At 33.9% G+C, this 22,968-nt stretch overlaps 1 protein-coding gene across 1 annotated transcript in view; it reads left to right on the top strand.

The window, feature by feature from the left end:
- LOC149801538 (C-myc promoter-binding protein-like) overlaps positions 1-22,968 on the top strand; it is a gene marked incomplete at its 3' end in the record, with an annotated part of 138,981 nt that overhangs the window by 39,901 nt on the left and 76,112 nt on the right. The window contains exons 5-9 of the mRNA XM_089956811.1: positions 788-844; positions 3,442-3,511; positions 10,150-10,319; positions 17,252-17,496; positions 21,747-21,813. Of these exons, the coding sequence (XP_089812937.1) occupies positions 788-844; positions 3,442-3,511; positions 10,150-10,319; positions 17,252-17,496; positions 21,747-21,813 (609 nt within the window). The remainder of the gene's footprint in view (positions 1-787; positions 845-3,441; positions 3,512-10,149; positions 10,320-17,251; positions 17,497-21,746; positions 21,814-22,968) is intronic.

The following is a 22,968-nucleotide window of genomic DNA, read 5'->3' as shown; positions in this document are numbered from 1 at the left end:
GACATTGACAATAACCAATCATTTTAAAATAAAGATATAACTTGGTTATGTGATTGCCACAAATTTTGAAACAAGATCAGGATTTAGATCAACACCTGGTGTTTATAAACTAACAGTGAAGGTCATACTATTTTCTGAAAAAAGTATCATCTCTAGTGAATAAATTAACATTACAATATCATGTAATGAAAAATAATTTAAAAAAAAAAATGACAAGCAATTAAATTGAATTAAATATATATTAAATCAGATTCAAGTAAATCAAATATACATAACATATAATACAAGTAGGTATGAAGAGATTTTTATTGTATCGGTTCTAGAACGTGTTTTTTAATATTGATTATGGACTAAACCAAGCTCAATTTTTGAATGTGGGCATTTCATGACAGTGTCTGGGATGAGTTCAATGATATTTAATGGTTTCATGATTGGGCAAGACTGACTTATATTATGCACTTAAATATGTCTTGTGAACATGTTGGTTTGAGCACATAAGAAAATATTTTTGTTTCCAAATTTGGTATGTTGGAGTTTTAAAAAAAATATATGTATCTGAGTGAATTTTGGATACTTGGCAGTTAAGAAAGATAAAAGTAGGAAAGAATAAATTCCCACAGATTCTGTTTGGTCAGTAGAACATCAATCCCTTCAGAGGACTCCTGTTTTTTATTTGGCATGAGAATATTTTTTCTGACTCTTTTCTGTCCCAAATTACCTTTTATTTTTATTCATCTGTATATTACAATGAACTTAAGTATAATATTTGTCTTCTTTTTCCTTTCAGAATGAAAGCCCACCTCATTCATACTGCCAGATCAATAAAAACCTTAATAAAGGAATGGTAAGATTGGTTTTTCAAAAAGATTGAAAATGGAGTAATGATACAATTATGTGAGCTTTTTATATTTGATCATGATTAGATCACATTGAGTTGTCAGCATCAGACAATCTGTCTCATGATTAGATCACATTGAGTTGTCAGCATCAGACAATCTGTCTCATGATTAGATCACATTGAGTTGTCAGCATCAGACAATCTGTCTCATGATTAGATCACATTGAGTTGTCAGCATCAGACAATCTGTTTCATGATTAGATCACATTGAGTTGTCAGCATCATACAATCTCTCATAATGAGATGCATAGCATTGCGTCATCTGGAATTTCTGATGCTGGCAACAAGATGTGATCTGGCAATAATGATGATATTAATATAACTACAATATTTTTGTTGAATACCTTTCAATTTTCAGATAATTTAATAAAATTCCTGAACCTAACTGAAAAATTGTTCAAATATACCTTTTGGTTGGTCACAATATTTCAGATAAATCAGTAATTTATTTTAGATAGCTGGGCAAAAATTGGTGGTCCTGGAGCAGGTCCTGAAAATTCCAGTGGTCTGAGGTTGTCAGAATGTCCAGGACCAATTTGTTTTAGCTGCTGACTGGTCATATCATAGCACAAATATCTTATTTGTTCCTTTAAATTGAAGAAAATGTGTTTTTCTCAGGGTTCTTACGCTCTTTGAAGGTCTTTGACAGTTTTGGAAAAATGAGGTAACATTTTCAAGGCCTTGTAAGTTTGGGAAAATTGAGCAGATTACCCTGAGATCTTTAAAAGTCTTTGAAAATTTAAATAAACCCAAACATTTTAATTTCTTTCCATAATCACAAATAAAATTGTCAGAGGTTGTTAGATTCGGATGTAGTAGAGTTTTCCTGGTTTCTTTCTTTCATTTAATTATAGTTTGAATTTCATCATTAAACAGTATTGTAGTATTTTGCATTTGATGTTTTCTCATATAACATAGCTTGTTTACAAAATAATAGCATAAATAGTTCCTGGAAAAATCTGTTTGTGGTCTTTGAAAGTTTGGGGAAAAATCTTTAAATTTATCATTTAGAATTCGGTATGAACTCTGTTTTTCATCCTTAAAACATCTGAAGAGTCGTAAAAGTGGACTAGTTTAAGCGGAAGTTGCTCATTAATGGGAGACAGTGGTGAAAAATGTTACTAACAGTCTGCATATTTAGTATGCAGTATGCTGATTACCAGTCTAAGCTTATCTTCATCAATCAAATGTTTGTCTGTTTTCAACCATATAAGCTTGATTGCATATAAGCAGACCCCCCAAACTGAACAGGTATAAACACTAAAAAGTGCATGACCCACATATTAGGTCCACAACTGCGAGACATCTCAAGATGCACGTGGTAAGTTCTAAATGCATTTATTTAGGAAAACTTGTATTAAATTTTTTAGCAAAAAACACCAAAGTGAAGAGAACTATGTTGTAATATATCAACTTCCACAATACATCTTTTCAGCATTCCACAGGAGAGATCAAATGTACAGATAATTAAATTATTTTCTTTTCTCTATTTTTTTGTTTCTATAACTATATGGAAAATTACAACTATATAGTTATATAATATTGTTCTTTTTCATCTTCTGCATATATTTCTATATTTTATTCTTTACTTTTTCAGTTCACTGTTTTAATCTATTTGTAATTTGTTGCTCTACAGTATTGCAGTATTATTGTGTTGTATTATTGGCCTATGTCATTGTCATAAACAGAAAGTCAGGTTGATAGCTGATCTGACCTTCATGATGACTGACATGGTCTTTGTGAAAAGCTTGTTATCACTACTTCTTCTTGATAAGTGGTCGTATCGGTATGGAGTTTTCATCAAAAGACTTCTTGCACTGTCAAGTCTAACTGAAATGAAAGTGGTGCCATTCTGACATCTAATATGGCCACCATGGCAGCCATCTTGAAAATGTTTTTGAAGCTTTTCTGAAATAGAAAATCATAATGACACGGGGTTGGATCTAACTGAAAATGGTCCTGCCATGATGGCCAGCTTGAGAATCTTGTTATTGCTACCATATTTCAAGATGTAAGATGCACTTTTTATATCTCAAGATCTTTGGATGCTAGGATCCTCTCCAGTTTGGAGATGCCCTTCAGGGCACAGGTGAAATGAGACCTGCTGCTACTCCCTCTCAGCAGTGGTGCATGAGCAAGGTCAAGAGGCAGCCAGATAGCTTTAAGGAGGATATGTCTCCTCTTCTAATTTTTATTGCCTAGTTTCAGCCTTGAGCATCCAGAAATTCGACTTTGGTGCTTCTCAGGTGGAGATTTTGGCTCGTCTCCTTTATTAGGGTTTTTGAACAAGAGGGAAGTATTATTCACATTAGTCCCATCCCCAAACAGAAATATGCTCATGTAGGAAAGCTGTAATTTATATGAAGGGTGATTAAAAAACATACTTTAGTTGTGTTAAATAGTGGAACAGTTCAGTGCATTTGGACAACTTAACATCAGGTCATGTTAGAGAAGTATTGTATATATGGAGATTCAGTCAGGTGCTCTTTAAATAAGGGTGTTGTTAAAGGCAGGTTACACTCTAGTTTTTCTTTTCATTTCAGGTGGGTTCTGATGTGTACCTTTGCTACAAGAAGGCCATGACCAAAATTGACGTACTGGCTTACCAGCCAGGTAAGTGGAGACTTTTGTTAGATACCCAAGTCCAAGGCAAATAAAATTCATCACTAACCAGTACTGTAAGTACCTAGTTAGTTGTACCCAAAGGTGGAGAGATCATACTATAAACTAAGAGATTTTCACATTTGCACCTCACTGCTTTTAAAGAAACAATCCATCTTTTAATGGCCAGTGGTAGATTGAAAGATGGTGCTTTGATCTGCAGTTTTGCAGCCATGCAATAATAATAATAATAATAATAAAGACATAATTAGATGCAAGATACAGCTAATCTACCTTGAGGCCCTCTAAGATATATATATATATATATATATATATATATATATATATATATATATATATATATATATATATATATATACATACATACACAGAGTGCAGTCACTCGCTTTCCATCTTACATGTACATGCTCACATATATATATACACATGCATCCAGACACATTCATGTACAAAGATGTTACAGTCTAGACTAGTTAACTACACATGTAAGTTGTATTTACACTAACAAATGAAATTGCTACCAGAGTTCACCAAAGTTAAACACCTGCATAACACACACACACACTAACTGGAGAAGGTGGATATACTTTGTATTAGATTTAATCCACCTATGCTGAAAAGCTGATATGGTAGAAGATTCTTGGATTTCTTTTGAGGATATTATTCCATTATTGGCCCCAAAATATTGAAGACTGTTTTTAAATAATTCTTTCTTTGGTTTTGGAATCAGGAAGTTTTGACTGTCCTTGATCTAATGTTTAGGGTGTTGCTGATTACTCTGCATTCAGAAGTATTTCTTAGGTAAATGGGGGGCAGATTTAACATACATTTGCACATCCTTTTGACTTTAAGTACCTAGTTAGTTGTACCCAAAGGTGGAAAGATCATTCTATAAACTAAGACATTTGCACCTTGCTGCTTTTATAGAAACAATCCATCTTTTTAATGTCCAGTGGTAGATTGAAAGATGGTGCTATAATGTGAATTTGCAGTTTTGCTGTCATGCATTAGTAATAATAATAATAGTAATAATAATAAAGGCATAATTAAACAAAAGATACAGCTTAAGGCCCTCTTAGATAAATGCAGGGGTCAAATTTAACACGGGGGAAAGATTTAACATACATTTACACATCATTTTGACTTTTTCAAGTTGGAGTTGTTCTTGAAATGTATCCATTTCCTCTTTAATGTTTCAGTTTGACCCTCTAGTATTATTTACATGGTCATTTTTTCTACCAAAATGTTACAAAACTGAAAACCTTGGTACCCAAAGTTTTGTTTGGTTTTGATAAGTTTTTGATTTACTGAGGTTTTACAGATGTGAAAAAGTTGCTTTCTGAGTGCTTATGTGATGAGAGAGAATAGAATTATGAGAGCATTAGTGTCAGTCTTTGTAAGAATGCACAAAATTAAGAAAGCTGTTGTTTTGTTATTATTTTAAATATACATGCATTTAATGAAGATTTAGCTGAGCAGTATATCTTCCTACTGAAAATCACATTCTGTCGCATGAATAGATAGCTGCTGCACATAGAAAATACAGTCCTGATCACAAGAACATTTGAGGAATGATGTATAGTACATTTTTAACTTTACTAAAGTCCGTTCATACTATGAATGATACTCCACAATGTTTAAATGCTCTGTATAATTCATAATGATCACAGTTCAAGAGCCTGGGTTGCAAAAGCATGGAGCATTGTCAGACTCTGTTGTTCCTTACAGTATTCTTGAATTAATGTAGCTTTTGTTAATGACTCCTTTTGTGGTGCAGTAGCCAAATAATGGTCATCCTTAGCAATGTGTGATACTTGCCAAACAATCCTACAAGCCTACAGGACCAGTAACCTGAAAATAAAACAGGCCATGTCTATAACCAACTGGTCTGACATTTCATCATACAAGAAGACAATGTGTAGTCAGTGACTCAATGGGAAATTCAGGCAAACATGAATATAAGAAGACAATGTGTAGTCGGTGACTCAATGGGAAATTCAGGCAAACATGAATACAAGAAGACAATGTGTAGCCAGTGACTCAATGGGAAATTCAGGCAAACATGAATACAAGAAGACAATGTGTAGTCAGTGACTCGATGGGAAATTCAGGCAAACATGAATACAAGAAGACAATGTGTAGTCAGTGACTCGATGGGAAATTCAGGCAAACATGAATACAAGAAGACAATGTGTAGTCAGTGACTCTGTGGGAAATTCAGGCAAACATGAATACAGGAATACAATGTGTAGTCAGTGACTCAATGGGAAATTCAGGCAAACATGAATACAGGAAGACAGTGTGTAGTCAGTGACTCAGTGGGAAATTCAGACAGACATGAATACAAGCCCTCATTTAGGTTATTTAAATTGTATATCATATTTATTAAATTCAGCATAACACGGCCACTATTTACTGACAATGATACTTACTGCCCAGCTGATCCAGATTCATCCATAACTTATGTTGAGGCTGGGCGTCATAATTAATGGACCAGTTTTAATTATAATCTGATTAAGAATAAGGATCCATATCCACTGAATTGTGATTCAGGGCAGTATCGGAACTAGATGAGTCTGTGGTATGCAGCTTAATTGTACTCCAAATTAGGTCTACTGAAAGATGATTTTCAGCAGTTGGTTGCTTGAACTGGAACTGGAATTGAATGCTTCCACATCAGCAGAATGCAGCTGAACATTTATAATTTGTTAAACAGAGCATTGTGAATTATATCAGTATCTTTTGCTTGGTAAATTTTCACATCAGCATCTTGAAATGTTTGTTAAATTTACCTAATTTATACATCATCTGCATTATCTAGTTTTCTTCATGCTGTTGTACATTTTTACTTCATGTATGTTTGTGATATAATTTGTCTAATGAATAGACCATATTTATTTACCTTTGGCATGCAATTGCTCTCATAACTGCTTAGTATTGTATCATAAATAAATCCTCCGAAACTCCAGGGCCAACATGGCTGATTGCATGCACACTGACCACTCTTTTCCAGGATATCAAATGAGTACTGTTGTTCTGACATGTTGATACATATGGCACTGAAATCATTCATGGGTGAAGTGAATTCAGTAACTTTAGCGACATTAGTATAGGCTTGTGAAATTTACAGAGCTAAAGTCTCAGATATTAGTGATGCCAAGGTAAACTATAACAGTATTATCATGGCATTGACATGCATCCTGTTTCCATATTACAAGTGAATGGAATTTTGTAAACAAACCATCTTTTTCATTTGATAGTGACATATTCCTTTTGAATAGTTCTTTTTTTTATTTCTTGTGTTTGGGTTTTAGCCTCTGGTGGCATCAAGCATCCATATACCACAATTTTTTGACATTGGAAATCAGAAATGGCATGAGTTGTAAGACATCACATGGTGGCAGAAGAGTATTTATTTGGTGTTAAAAGCATGTTATTATAACATTCAGATTCATGAGTGCTCATCAGAAATAATTCACTTGATTTTAATATTTCTTTCAATATCATGATAAAGATAAAACCTGTAGATTAAATACACTGGATGTGCCTAAAAATCCAGCTGGCCGAACAGACTGGCTACTCATTTTGTTATCCACTCCGCCGTGGAATTTGAAAAAAAATTGGCTGACATCAGATCTCCAGAGTTGTAGTTTCTTAGGAGAAAATTAATGAGTTACAAATAAAATTATCCATTATGCACTTAGCTGACTTCCCTTCATCTAAAGTCTGCAGTGGTTATTGAGGTAAGTCATAGATGACTCATGCACATACTTTCCAGTTAATTTTGAAAGAGTTTCTAGGATAGAATTAGCCTGACTGCGTCAGTGGCATAAGTCGTTGGCCTCAGATGCAGGAGATTGTGGGTTCAAACCCTGGCCAAGTCATACTAAATACTTATAAAAATGGTACTAGCAACTGCATTGCTTGGCGCTCAGCATTAAGAGGTTAGTGTTAGGACTGGTTGGCCTGGTGTCAGGATAATGTGACTGGGTGGGACATGATTCTACATGTCTGCGGCATGATGCCCCAGTGCTAGACATCACTATTAGCTACAACACTGCAGACATCTTAGCGATATGACTGGAAATTTGTTAAAGTTAAAAATCTAAAACACACACACACACACACACACACACACACACACAGAAATTAGCAGAAAATTGTTTAAGCTGATTTTTGACCTAGTCTTGTAAAGTGGAGTTACCTTTGCAGTTTTTCATAACTGGAATTTTAGTCTTCAGACTATGATTACATATGAATACATTTGTCTCTGCAATACCAGGTGAAGTTGCTTTCAAAAGCCTTGGGCCTATCATATACATTTCTGTTGATTTAATAATGTCAGTGTTTTGCAAATAAAAGTTAAAACTTGTTTTAGGAATTTCATATCATCTATGAATAAGCTTTCAGCGCAAAATCATGTTAGATGTCGGTGATCTGATCTGAGTTTAGGTTCTTCACGTTTAGTGGACACATTCACAGAATTGTCTGCCATTAGTAAAGGGTCTTTGGTGAAAATACCATCAAACATTTGAAGATAGAATATTAGTCTTGTTCTTGGAATTTCCCACTTCTGACTCATTAAATTTTATTCAGATAGTTTTAGAGTTCTTCTTTTCGTTTACCACTTTTTGATAATGTGTATTTTTACCTTTCTAATCATTTGTGTTACTTCATTTCACCACATATGGTCTTTGCTACCTGCAGCTTTCAAGTTTCTCACGTCAAAATAGCATCCAACATATGTTCAGTAATTCAGCGTGGTTGATGATAATGTTTTAGTCTATACATTCTTAATCGTGCTTGCTGACTGAATACATTGAAAAAAAAGTATATCCATGTGCCTAAGATATCATCCACGGCCCTTCTCCCCCATGTAGCTTGGCCATATTTATTAAGCTGAGGCACAGTGGTGTGTATGTGTTCTGTGTTTGCCAGGTAATGTAATGGTTTGGGTGTGTCTGGTCTTGGTAGAATTGCTGGAAGTCTCAATTTCTGATTTTATCTTCAGTATGTTCATTCAGTTGTTTTCGCAGCGTGTCAACTTGACATTACTGTCCTTGAATAGAACACTTGACTAATTCACCTTGTAGATAGAATTCATATGATTTACCTACAACACCTTCAGTGCACTGCTATAGAGCTTTCAGACACACAGAACAACATTAAAGTATAACAGGGCAGGGTTCTCACACTGTCCTGATATTTTAGGAGGTCCTGAAATCCTACTGGAATTTGAATTTAAAGAAAATTTCCCAGAAACCTCCATGAAAATCACTTTTTGTTATAAAATGTTCTTCAATTTGATATTAAAAAGTTAAACTTAAATTTTTTTAGAGAAAATTATTTATCCACTACAACTTTCAGTGAACAGTTTTGTAATGATCATCATACTACATCCATAGCCATGATTGAGTCAGAAAACTAATAGATTTTTGCACATGTGCCTTGAACTGCAGTATTGTGTGTTTAATCAAAGTATCAGACTTTAAAAATGACTCTTGAACTTTGTCATTTTCCCTTTATTATCTCCTGGAAAACTGGAGAAAAAAAATCATTTTGATGCAGGAACCTTGAATCAAGGTAATGCTTACACTATGCTATGGCTGATACACTATCAAATCTGTTAATATTAAAATGTATAAAGATCATGTAAGGATAAAACAAAAACCAGATTTATTAGCTTAAAAGTAACAATATCTGTTTTGTAATCTTCAAGTCCTCTGATCAGGAAGATTAATAATTTATCAGTTATGAAGATAATATTGCTTGGTCTTATAAATACCTTAAGCAGAGGTTATTGAGACCCATTGGTCAGTAATATCCAGTCAGTGAAATCCATACTAGTGCTTACAAAGTGGACTGGTCAACACAGGGCAGGCATAGAATGAGCTGTTCACAGTACTTTTGTTTTTATTTCCTCTGGTCATAGACTAGGAGAACAAACTTGTTGGTCTCTTGTCAGACTTCCATCCATTCATTAGCCCAAGTTCTTTATGTTATTGCTACACTTTACTATATGGAGGATTGTCATGAAACTTCACACACCCCACTGCCCCCCACACACATCCCAATGGCTCGTTGCTATAGCAAACATCTGAAAATCTTCATATCGCTACTTCAACTGAATGGGTGGATATAACAAAATGGAGTTTCACTTAAAGACTTTTTATGATGTAAAATTGGTTTTAAATGAAAATGGTTACATTCTGACATCAGTATGGTCACCATGGCAGCCTTCTTGAAAATCTTGTAATGATATTCCTCCTAATTGGAAAGTCATATCGGCATGGGGTTTTCACCAGAAGACAAATTATGATATCCGGTTGGTCTTGAATGAACCAGTCTTATATTTATATGGCTGCCAGTGCACAGTGGCTAATTTGCAAATCATATTGCTAATGATATTATGGATGGTTTCAACACTCTGTAATTAAAAATAAGTCATGGTGTGGTCTTGAATTCCTAGAAATTCTTTTTTTGATAGTAGAGCACAAGTTCTTAATGGAACATTTGCTTGCGTGCTTGCTTGCTTGCTTGCTTGAGAGAGAGAGAGAGATTGCTTTTCCTGCTGGCATTTTTCTGATAGATTTTATATGCATTTGTATTTTAACAATTTCTCATTACAGCAATTCTAGGCCGATATCCTATTGATGACTATGAAGACTTCCCACTACCAGCCAATGTTCCCATGTTTTGTCTGCCTATGGGGGCCACAATTGAGTGCTGGTCAGCCAAAGCCCAGCATCCCCTCCCTGTCTTCTCCACATTCATCCTTACTGGGGCTCATGGAGACAAGGTATATTAAAAACTTAAATTATTTACTAATACACTTTCAACTGTTTAAAAAGTTATGTCAGTTGCACCGCAAGTTTTAACAGCTTGAGCATTTGTGATTTATTAGGTTTTGATATGATTTTGGTATTGCTACTCCTCAACATATGGTTTTTATTAAATGACTGCATAGTTGGTCTTAAATGAAACTGGTGTTCATTTTACAGCCAATATGGCCACAATGGCAGCCATCTTGAAAATCATGTTGTTATTTATTCTCCTGTACAGGTAATCATATTGACTTGGTGTTTTCATAAGAAAATGTACAAGGTCTAGTTGTTCCTAAGTGAAAATGGTGCCACTCGAATATCAAATAAGGCCATCATAGTTGCCATATTGAAAATCTTGTTAATGCTACCCCTCCTGAATGGATGACTTATGAACATGGTATTTTCACCAGAAGATTTAAAATGTCTAGTGGATCTTAAATGAAAATAGTGCAGTTTGGATATCTAACATGTCCTTAACAGTGGCCATACTGAAAAGCTCATTATTGCTACTTCTCCTGAATGGATGGTCATATCAACATTGGGTTTTCACTAGAACACTTATGTTGTCTAGTTGGTCCTAAATGAAAGTGGTGCTGATCTGCTGCCCAACCATGGGAGACATCTTGAAAATCTTGCTGTTGGTATTCCTGGTGGAAAACTTTGGTCCTAAACAAAGATGGTTCCCTAAAAATCCATTATGATAGCCATATTGAAATTCTTTAGGTAGCTCCTCCTGAATGGAGATGGACATATTGACATGGGGTTATGACTTACAAACTTATGTGGATGGTCCTATAGAAAATTGGAACAGATCTGATGATCAACATGACCATTAGGAGGCCATCTTGAAAACTTTGCACTTTTCCTCAGCGTATGGTCATATTGACAAAAAGTGTTCACTTACTGACTTTTTGTGATGTTTCGCTGTCAATATTGTGTCCAGGCAATTTACTCCGGTTGACTCACTAAATAACTCACCTAATTTGCTTTGCTGTGAAACATCAAATCAAACCATAATGAAGAAAATGGTGACAATCTTTCATTCTAAATTGTCTTGATGGTGGCCATTTTGAAATCTTGTTATTGTTATTCCTTCTGAATACATTTTTAGTCAATGTGAAAATAAGTTTTTGAATGTCATTTTCAAGGCAAAATATTGTTAAAAACACCATGTGTCAGCAGTGATTCTGCTTGTTATATTATGTACGATGTTAACATGGAATAAAGTAAAAGGATTTGATCTGTTAAACTGCTTTTACTGCAGACGTCAGCATCACCAAGAAATTAAAAGAAAGATAAAATTATGTCACCACTAACATTGTGCTTTGTCTGTTAGTTAATAAAAATATATAGGACATGGATTTTGAAGTGGTTTTTTTTTTTCTTTAGCCAATAAAAATAAGACATTTCAAGTTATGTGTCAGATTCATTCCAGACATGTAGACATTGACAATATTTCTAGTAGGCTTAAGACACTTGTAACATTGCAGACAGACATAGACTTGTAAACATTTTGTTCACCATTCTCATAGATAACAGAATAACCAACATACTTTTAAACAGATGACCAGCCAGTGGTCAGTGTTTCTAATTCATCCTTTTCATACTGCTTTATTTAGTCAGATGCAGGTCACAATTTAGTCACCACTTAATCTCTACAATTACCCAGAAAAAAAAGAAAACAAGTGAAGAAAGATAACCTTAAAATAAATGCTAGTTGCTGCAGTCGTTAAAAGAATTTTATAACAAGTATGAGCCCAAAATTAAACACCCATGAAGATCAATTCCTAACACTGTGTTTTCATCCAAGTGCTTAACATCAAACATAATTGAGGCAGCTAAGCAACTCGTGTCAAATTGTAATTGAAATATATTTGCATCATCTTTTGCTAAAAACCACTATCAATGATGTTGCATAGTCAATATGATCATATTATGTGGGTAACCAACATGAACACCTTGAATACTCGCCGTGTTAAAAATATTATCGCTAGTCCTCTTGCACAAATGGTGGCATTGACATCACTAAACACTTCTTGAACTATGTAGTTGCTTCTGAATGAAAACGGTTCAGATCTGACCACCAGCATATCTGCACTTTTGTGAAGGAGTTTGAAAACCAGGCACATTTGACCTGGGGATCAAGTCGAGGTCATTGCTTGCATTCTCGTACTTAAGTACACTGTACATGTATACATTTTGACCAGACTTTATATTTAGTTGCATTACAATAAACAAGTTGATAGTTGTAGACTAGTATTGATTTTCAGGTCAGTGCTCTCGACTCCGGTTGTTAGATATTATGGCTTGTAAGCATGATGACACTGTGTCTGCCCATAATCTGACTAAACATTTTTGTTACCAGAGCACAAATCATTCAGATATTTCATCCAAACTATATTCATCAGACAAGTTTTGCATAGGTACCTTTTGATTCTTAGAATCATTCATTATTTTTTGTTACCATGGAAATTAAATGTAGCATAATTAGTATATAATTTGAAGTTACAAGGCAATAGGGTACTAGCATAGGTAGTCCAAAAATTGAGAGTGCTATACCATAAAAAAGTTTGAATAGAAGTCTTTATATGCACTGTGTGACTTTTGTGTTCTCTCTTGGATTCTGTGATGGAGGAAGAATTTTCCACTTTTTTTTTTTAAAGTGGGAATTTTCAATTTTTAAGGGCAGCAGTTGTCAAAAGATTGGCAGAATGGTAATGTTTTATCTAACTTTGTGTAATAATAACTTTTACAAACAGAAACATTCCAGATTAGGTGATGTTCATTTATTAACTAGCAAAAACGGATACAAAATAATTCTAATATGGATGCATACTTTTTGTGGCAATATGTTCTTTAGCAGTAAATAAACTGATAAAAATGCAGTTGCTAGCGATGGCAGCAGCACTTTAAAATTGTAACCTAACATGCTTGGACTCACTGTGTTTTTAAGAAATTGAATGTCTCTCCTGACTTGCTATACTAAAATTTATGCAACCTTTGCAGATTATGAAATCTTTCAAGATTTTTTGCATATGGAACATTTCATACCCATTACCATGAGAACAGTGATGGCCAATCTTTAAACCATCTATCCTGAAATTTACTTGTTTTATTCCACATTGATGTTGGTGGGTCCACAATATCATAATCACTATCTTCATTGTCGCCAAATTTTGTTAATTAATAGGCCTTAAAATTAATGATTTTACAGTACATGACCCTTTTTTGTAAAGTTTTTACCTTATTTTCTGTTTTATTTGTATTGCATTTTGGTATTGTTAAACAAGATAAGCATTGCATATGATGGATTTATTGTTACGCCCAATTTAATAAAGCACTTGATTTTAGCACTTACTCATTCAAAAGATCTTATGAACCCAAAATAATAATGAATGTTCCAGATTTGATGATATTGTTTATAGTATAAAAAATAAGTGATCTCTGTGTGGTTTTCATGCACTAGATTATTTTGAGGATGGTGGGATGGATTCATTTATTTTGGAGTGGATTCATATAACTGCACATTCAGGAGAAAATAACGGGGCTATGTCATGTCTAGATGGCTCTTCTTTGCTAAGACCTCATCTTTTAAAAATTCAGAGTGACCATGAATCTTGTTTGATTTTTAGCTCACCTGGTCATAAAACCAAGCAAATTTACAATGTGGTCCTTCATCTGTTGTCCATTCACATATGCTATTTACAGTATGGTCCTTCATCTGTTGTCCGTTCACATGCTATTTACAGTATGGTCCTTCATCTGTTGTCCATTCACATATGCTATTTACAGTATGGTCCTTCATCTGTTGTCCATTCACAAATGCTATTTTCAACTTCTAAAAGAAACAAGCCGGTCAACAGAATTTGATTCAATTTGAAATTATTTTGACATAGAATGGCTTTAATTTTTGTACGTATGGTTCTGATTGGATCAGATGTCAGCCATTACTAAAATTAGAGTGAGTTGCAGTGGCTTAGTGGTTGTGTTGATGTGTTATAAAGCACCAAAACAAACTAAAATTAGAAAAACCTTTAAACAATGTCCAGTCAATCACCATTTTACAGGGTTTTGGTCATGGCTTCTGTTAAATGTCTTCACAGAGATACTCGGCAGAAATTGACCAAATTTGACAGAAGGCATTCTGGTTATAAGGGTATTAAAATTTATGCAAATGATGCCAGTTCACTGTGAAATATGGTTACTCTTACTAAAATTGGACAGTCCAAAACTACTTGACAAAATCTGATCATATGTTTTAGAAAGCAGTATTGATGTGGGGAATTTTTAAGGTTATACAAATGATGCCAATCCCAACCTGCCATCAAATATGGCTGCTGTTAATATATATGGAACAAAACTTTAACAATTTCTAAAACACCCCACAAACTGTTTCTAAGTTATGAATTATGTCCAAGTTCCCATATGCTGGGAAAAAACTCATTGACAATGGTGGTTGTTTGACATGCAGATCTCAATGGTTTTAAAATTATACCTCCAGGGGCAGCTCCCCTGAGGACAGTAGTGGTGGGGGTAATGATGGAATCAGGATCTCTGTTGACTGCACAGATTAACTCCACTTTAAAATGCCATGTAAGTGTATGTATTTGAGGGATGCAAGTATGACCAGTTTCTAAGTTATGAATTAGGCTGTCTTCATGGGCTTGGAATGCAGGGGGATAATAATAATAAAAATGATCTTTATGGTGTACAAATAACCTGAATACCGTGAAAATTTTGTACCATGTTATACCACAGTATTTCTGAATGAACTGTGATGCATACCATGATGTACCATAGTTATATTAAGGACCAGCAATTTAGTTGTTCAAAGGCAGGGACCTGACACTTTTTTGTTAAATTTCCATTAATCAATAGCTGGAAAAATATCTTGCCTGGATTTATAGTTATAAAAAAACCCACCATATTATATCAGTTATACTATTTGGGAAAATTTGAATTATCGAGGTAAAAGAAAATATTTCAGCTTCAAGAAAATTACAGCCCCTCCCTCTCAAAAAAATGAAATGGCCAGAATTTTATTGTAGATGAATTTTCCCTGTGCATGTTAATTGTTGTAAAAGTTGTAATAAAAAAGTTGTAACTAAAGTGGGACAATTAAGTTAACTATAGCTGATACTGTGAATGACATTGTGCTGATATTAGAAAGCCTATTGATTAGATTAGGAAGTGTTGATACTGAAGCCTGCAATTTTCTTGCTACACTTTTGATATAATATGCATTCAGGATGCTTCATTGATGGCCAATAAACATTAAACACACTTAACAAATGAGACAATATTTGTTGGACTTTACAAAATTATGTAACGTTCAGATGGGAAACAAGCGTGCTCAAAAAATGTTCTTCTTAAAATTCCTAGGACGATTTGCAATCATGCAAAGGATTAACACATTAGCGTATGCTAGTAAATAATTAAAATATGATGGGGTTTTTTGTTTTTGTTTTTTTAACCTAAAATTGTTTTGAAAGTTGGATCTGGCCCAAATATATTTCACAATATTCCATTTGGCCTTGGCACATGTGACATGTCAAATATGTGATTAAAGAATCATAAATGTAATTATATTTTTAATATTTACCATTAATTTGTGACATACAACTGTTTTGTAAAAAAACAAAAACTTTTTGAACTATTTTTTTCATGAATAATGAAGACTCATTATTATCATTAAAATCATAAAAAGATTCCTTGGGAATTTCCACACATCCTTACTGATTGAAACTACTGACATACCTTACTGTGAAAAAGTAGTGGGTACATACCACTGAAAATACTATGTTAAACAGCATTCTGGTAATACTGTGCACATCTTATAGACAATGTAGTAACTATGACCAGCTTTTCTTCCCCTTCAATATATGTATTAATTTACATGAACAAGTTGAGATATGTCAACTATAAGATGAGCAGTATCCTTCCCAATTGGGCCTCATGTTTTGTGTTCTCCAAGATTTGGAAAGCAAAACAATACATACCTAATCTTTTCCAATGGAGAGTGAGTTCAATATTAAGATCTTCATCTTTGTTTGAGTCAGTGACTTTATTTTTATCATGTTCTTTATTAAAATTTTAGTAACAGAATCTTCTAGAATGGAAGTTTCCATTTAGTAATAGTTCTTTTTTTATTTTATAGAAAATCATAATTGTGACCTAGGCCATTTAGAGGGTTTATCAATTTTACTGGATATTCTTGCTTTAATATCTTTAGGCAGGGTCAATCTTACTGCTGTGTTCATTATTTGATTTGGGCTAGAATTGTTACTTCAAATTATTGTTCTCTTGAATTACAAAGTGCTCAACAGCATTCTTCAACAGAGACATTAACTTGGAATTATAGTGAATTTAGACAAGGATATCTTGGATTATATTATTGTGATTCATCAAAAACTGTTAGCACATCATCACACATCTGGTTACTGGTACTTTGGTATGTTCAAGACTTCACACACATCAACACCTTCAGCACTGGATCTGATTTTGATCACCATTGGAATTTAATTAAAACCTTATTCATTAGAACATGGTGATAAACTTTTTGGACTATTTGGGATTTAATTTATAATACTTTATTTTCTTTTTAAATTTTCACTTTTATATTCTAGGGAAATAAATTATTTGTTGAATTTTACAAAGCTTGTTGGTTTTCACTCTTTTCTGTTACTTAGTTTAAGACCATGGAGTCATAATAATGTAAATACCTAAGATATGCTGTTTATGTTGCACATTTACCTGTTGTAAAATATTTACCTGTTGTAAAGTCATATTTTGATGCATGTAACTTTTATGGCATCATTACTCGATGCCACATTAGTCAGCGTATCTTAAATATGAGATGGGTTACTGTAACATCAGATCACTTATGTCTATTACATGTAAATTGTAGGTATATGGTGCTGCAGTCACATTTTACGAGGAATTCCCCGAGGAGAAATTGAATGATCTTCAGATGAGACACCTAGGCCTGAAGAACAAGCATATCCGAGAGCAGTATCGCATTCTCAAGACCGTCCATGCAAATAAGAGCATCTGTCTGCTTTCACACTGCCCCTTCTTTGATGCATTCAGAAAGGTTTTGTCCTATCTGTACAAAATCTCCATCACAGGACCGCATACTGTGCCACTAGAGAGGTTAGTAGCACAAAGTCAGTTGGGGTCAAAATATCAAAGCTTAGGGTCACTGTAACAGAAATAAGAGAAAGGGTTTTCCAAATAATATTAGTTCTGCATCACAGATCTTACTAAGCTTTGTGGATGGTGTGAACTTGGGCATCGGAGAGCCAGTTTTGAATTTAGGATCAAGAGGTAAATGGTTGAATCCTCTTTGACTGAAAGAAGAAAAATGATTTCTTAAAAATATTTACTTATCAGTCGTGTATTTTCACCAAAGTTTGTGGATGACTTGCTCATTGTGTAAGAAAGAAGCATTTTGAATTGGTTTCAAAGATCAGGTCACTGGCTGAAAGAAGAAAAGTGGTTTTTGCATAATAACTTCATTTCTAAACTGCATACATTGACTGAATTTTATGTAGAACTTGCACTTATGGAATAGAACTGTTGATTTGGGGGTCTAAAGGTCAAATTTCAGGGTCATTGTGGCTCAGAAGCTGAAATAAAAATTGGTTTTGTAGGAAATATTTTTTTCCAGAGTAAGTTCCTTGACTGATGGCTTACATTTAGGGTAATAAAGAAACCTGTATATTCTGGAGTCTAGAAGTCAGAGGCATAAGTCAAAGAAGAAAATAATTTTAGGTTAAGGCTGCATACCTTGATCAAAGGGGTCATTAAGATGCATTGGTCAGTAATCTCCAGCATCATCCATTTAGTACTAATGCCGACGTCGAGGACTATTAAACACATGATGGGGTATATTGTGCTGTTCATGGTACTCTTGTTAGTCAAATTGTCTCATATGAATGGTAAATACACTGCTTATCTAGAACTCTGGATCAGCCCTGTTTGTTCAACAAGCGCTCATTACAGATTTAAAAAGCTGTTTACCAGTTATTGTAAGTCACTAAAATTGGGGATTGTTTTAAATGTTATCTGTGTATGTGAGTATATAGTCTGTTTACTAACAGGTGAAGCTTATATTAAGTGCAATAAAATAATTGTTACTTTGGCTGTAAAAAAGAGGAAATTATTTTGATAATGTGGCACAATTTTAAATCAGATTTCTAAGCTGGCTGTTTAACCATACATGACAACCTTTGTACTTTCGGTATAATCATTAAGCTTTTTTCCTTATGCCTTTTTTCACCAAATTAAATTGTTATGCTCACATGTATAGGGATAATGCTTCTTTTGATACTTAAAAAAACCAAAAGATAAAGCAATACAAAGTTGTTTTAGTCATTTTTATTATCAGCTCTTTAATTCCACTCATATAAATTTGAGAATGTTCTTAAAAAGATGACTGTTGCATAAGAAAATCATAAAAGCAGTTTCCTTATTTGTTATTTATAGTGGGTTTCTTCAGATATGATCTTTGCCTCCCCAATTCATCATATTAATAAGCTAGTTAGTGAACCAGTCTATACTTTTAAAGAAAATGGTGCCAGATTTTGCTTGAAACACTTTACATTATGAGTTGTGGATATTATATGATAGATATACATGCCAACCACTATGCTTTTGGTGTAATCATTATGCTTTTTTTCACTAAATTACGCCTTACGCATAAATGTATTCGGATTACACGTTTTCTGTATGACCCCCTCCCAAAAACATTTTTAATTTGTTTTCTTATTTTTATTAACAATTCATTAATCTTTCAGACCGTATTCTAAAAAAGACAGCTTCTACATAACAGTGACATAAGAGACGCTTGTCTGTCCTTGCATGCACTTTCCTAACAGTATTATGTTCTATTTATAGCAGCTGCCCTATTTCCAAGAAACATGCTGGTTTTACTTTCAAACTTTTGACCTCGGTTTCTATTTATGGCAATTGTTGGCTTAGTTAGGAGAGAACCGACTGGTTTTCTAATTTTTACTCTTCGCTTGCAGATTTTTTGTTGTAATTCTTATCTGATACACAACCATTCTGTTGGTATTAAGCGCTAAAAGTCAGATTTATTCTAGTAGATGCGTGTGTTGAGCAAAAATGTTTTTCAAATAATTTCACAGATGGATTAGAAAAAGACGAAAAACCGATTCAAAGATGAATACATGAATTACACAATACAGTGTTCCATTCTAGGGCAGCTTCACGCCCACTGCAGGCTGTGTGGAAAGGATTTTAATATTGGTCATGATGGTAAAACAAAGAAACCTTGAATTAGCTTGTTTTACAAACTTCAGTACGAAAGTAACTTGTAACTTCTTTTTTAAGCAGAAGTAATAAATGCAGGGGCATTATTTACCAAGTTCTTAATAGAACACGGACTACCCCTAACAGTAGAAGACTATGTTGGGCCTTTGTTCAAATGGATGTTTTCTGATTCCTAAATTTGCAGAAAATATACATATGCATGAACAAAATCATCTAATATTGTTAGGTGTTTAGCAGAAGATAATTTGCTTAAAATTGCAGAAGCCATGAAAATTGGGTTGTTTAGTATTGCAATAGACAGGAGCATTGATTATGATGACAAAAAGTTGTACTCAGTCTGTGTAAGAGATTTTGATAACGAAAAAGGCAAAGTCAGAGTGCTCTTCTTTCATCACCAGAATTAACAAACAGTAGATGCCACTGGAGAAAACATTTTTTATTTGCTTGATAATGCTTTGAATAAACATAAGTTGGCAGAACTGTATGGGGTTTACAGTTGATAATGCATCAGTGATTGGAATTCATGAAGGAGTTGCATTCAGTATTTTGAAAGATGTCTCCATCAATGTACATATCAGGTCATCCCTGTCAGATGATGCACCTTGCTGCAGGAAAGGCTGCTGATAAATTAGGAGAACCCCTGAAGTATCAAGTTGGCATTCTACCTGACAATGTATTTCATGTGGGCAGAGCTGATGTGTAATGGCACCTTATTTACCAGCTTAATGATCCAATAACTGGCAGATATATATTTCCTCTTTTTTTATCAGGTTATGAAAGGAATATTGGTTCTTTACCATTCTAATGCTGACTTTGAGAGATTGTTCAGTATTGTTAACAAAAATAAAATTGAATTTAGATCCAGGCTCTGTAACCCAGCACTTGGTTCTCTACTGGTGTGCAAAACATTCATTATCAGCTGGTACAAAGTGTTTTAAAATGCAATATGAGAGTCTGTTGCTTTTTAAAGCTCAAAGTGTTACATATGAAAACCTGAAGCAGCAATGATGATAAAAGACCAGAGGGGTAAATAAATCATTTTGTACATTTGCTATTTGAATTTTATAATGTTGTATGTGGATAATCTTTTTCTGCTTGAATTACTCTTTTTGTCCACTTGGATTACACTTATTCCTCACCAAGGGTTGGAATGTATGGATAGAAAATGTGTGAGCAGATATATCTTTTCAAACTTCAAAATATGTCAGATCAGAAAAATGAAGAAAAAACCCCCAGAACTTTACAAACTTTAAAAGAAGAATATGAGAATAATGTAATACAGCTCACTAACACCTGATCATGCTCATTACAGAGTTCCAGTTTACAATCATTCAGCAAAAGTTACTCATGTAGACTAGTCAGAATGAGTGCTGAATATAAATAATTTTTCAGTATATTATGTGTTTATATTCTTGTACTAATCCATATGAATTTTTCCCTTTGTAACAAAACTTTTGACCAGCTTTGGAACCAGGTTAGTAGCAAAAATAAATTTATTATCTTTTTCAAAGGTGCTGTAATTCGGGCATGTAAAATATAGATTACATTTTTATGCCCAAATTATGCTTTATTGCCACTTATAATAGCACTAATTATGCTTATACCTCTGGGGGTGGGGGTGGGATGTGTGCATAAGATTTGTAAGTTTTAATGCAAAATAATTCAGGATGAAAGAAGAGGTCAACTCTTCAACATTTCTAGTTTGCCAACAAATTCATTGAAGCAGAAATTAACCATCTGCAATTCTTTGGATTGAAAATAAGAGAAAATGGGTATCTGTTGAATATTTTAAAATAATGTTTGCTTTTGTGTGTATTTTATAGCATCTGTGATACTTGCAGCAGGAATTGACCTTTTTGCAAATGGCTATGATTAAAAGTGCATTAGTTCTGAATTTCACAGCACAGTAAATACTGATATTTGCCATATTCTGAACTAACATCAGCATCTAGTTCTTGCTGGTGAGGTTGTGATGAACTACTGTATAGTAACTGGCATAAATGTAGATGATATCAATCACATTTCTAGCCCCAAACTGTGCTGAACCCAGCCTTTAAGACAAGTTGCTAAAATTTACTGGCATTTAATGTTAATTGTGTATTTTTCAGGCATATCTCGCATTTCATGTTTGATGTTCCATACCCCTCTCCACAAAGGCCTAGGATTTTGGTGCAGGTGAGAATTTGATTCTTGAAACAATGAGCCTTCCAGCCCTTTGTCACCTCAATGGTGATTCCATGTAAAAATTTGGTGTGATGGAATGCCAGTGGATTATTTTTCAAAGACATAGCAAAAAGACATGCATACATTTCTAATTATTTACCATGAATTAGTGAATATAACACACTGGTTACCCAAGTTTTTACCCCAGTCCCATCCCCATGGGGTATATTTATTTGCTGTTATTGTTATAATGGTTTGATTTTTACTCATATTACCAAGCTGTAGTAATATTTTAAAAGACTCGTTTCCTATTTCAAACAATGTACAAGTTCAAAATAGGAAAGATGTTTAATGTTGGGTATATAGTTATGTTTGGAAGTTTAAAGATGATAGAAAAACAAGAAGACAAGACCAAGATAAAAAATCTGTATCTCCTGTTTAATTACTTAATAATTTATGAACAGCAGCATAGTTGTGTTTACTAAAATCTTGAACTGCCATAGATGGGTCTGATTCCCCTTTGTAGTTAGAGCTACAGTATATGAGTCGACTGCTGGAAGAATGTAACATTTCTGGAATCCATTCCGAATAGTGGTGATATTATTGTTTATTGTAAAATCAGAAGGTTTGTAGTTGTGCCATCTGGTGATTATTTATGAGTAGGCGACTATTTTATGTATTTTGAATTACCTGTGATGGACAGACTCAGTTTTGGTCCTGCATTTAACAAAGAGAGCACATGGTGTCATCATGGAATGTTTGAGACAGCTCAAGGTGAGGAAACTAATTATGAATTGACCCAGTTTGGTTGGAACAGATCATCCGCAGTTCAGTGCTAAACAGAAATGATGGTTCATCATACCTTATTTATTTTATACTCTGTTTATAATAAAAAGAAACCAAAACAGATTTTGGTTGTTTATTCAGGGTCTGTAGGGGACCTTGAAAAGCCTTGAAAGATGAATTGTTCCCTCAAGGCCTTGAAAACACCTTGAAAATTCAAAATATTGTCTGTGTACCTTGAAAAACCTTGATTTTCATGAAACCAAAAGGAATTAATAAATAGTTTTTGTTTTGCAGAATTTAGTAAAAAGAAAACAGGAAAAACAACAAAAAACAAACTCTTGCTAAGTTTGTGCCTGAAAGGAAATTTTTCCACAACTGGTC

This window comes from Sinohyriopsis cumingii, chromosome 4 (genome assembly GCF_028554795.1).
Source record: "Sinohyriopsis cumingii isolate HCF-2022 chromosome 4, ASM2855479v2, whole genome shotgun sequence".
NCBI lineage: Eukaryota > Metazoa > Mollusca > Bivalvia > Unionida > Unionidae > Sinohyriopsis > Sinohyriopsis cumingii.
Note: the sequence above shows the minus strand (reverse complement) of the source record. Positions and strands in the feature narration are given on the sequence as shown.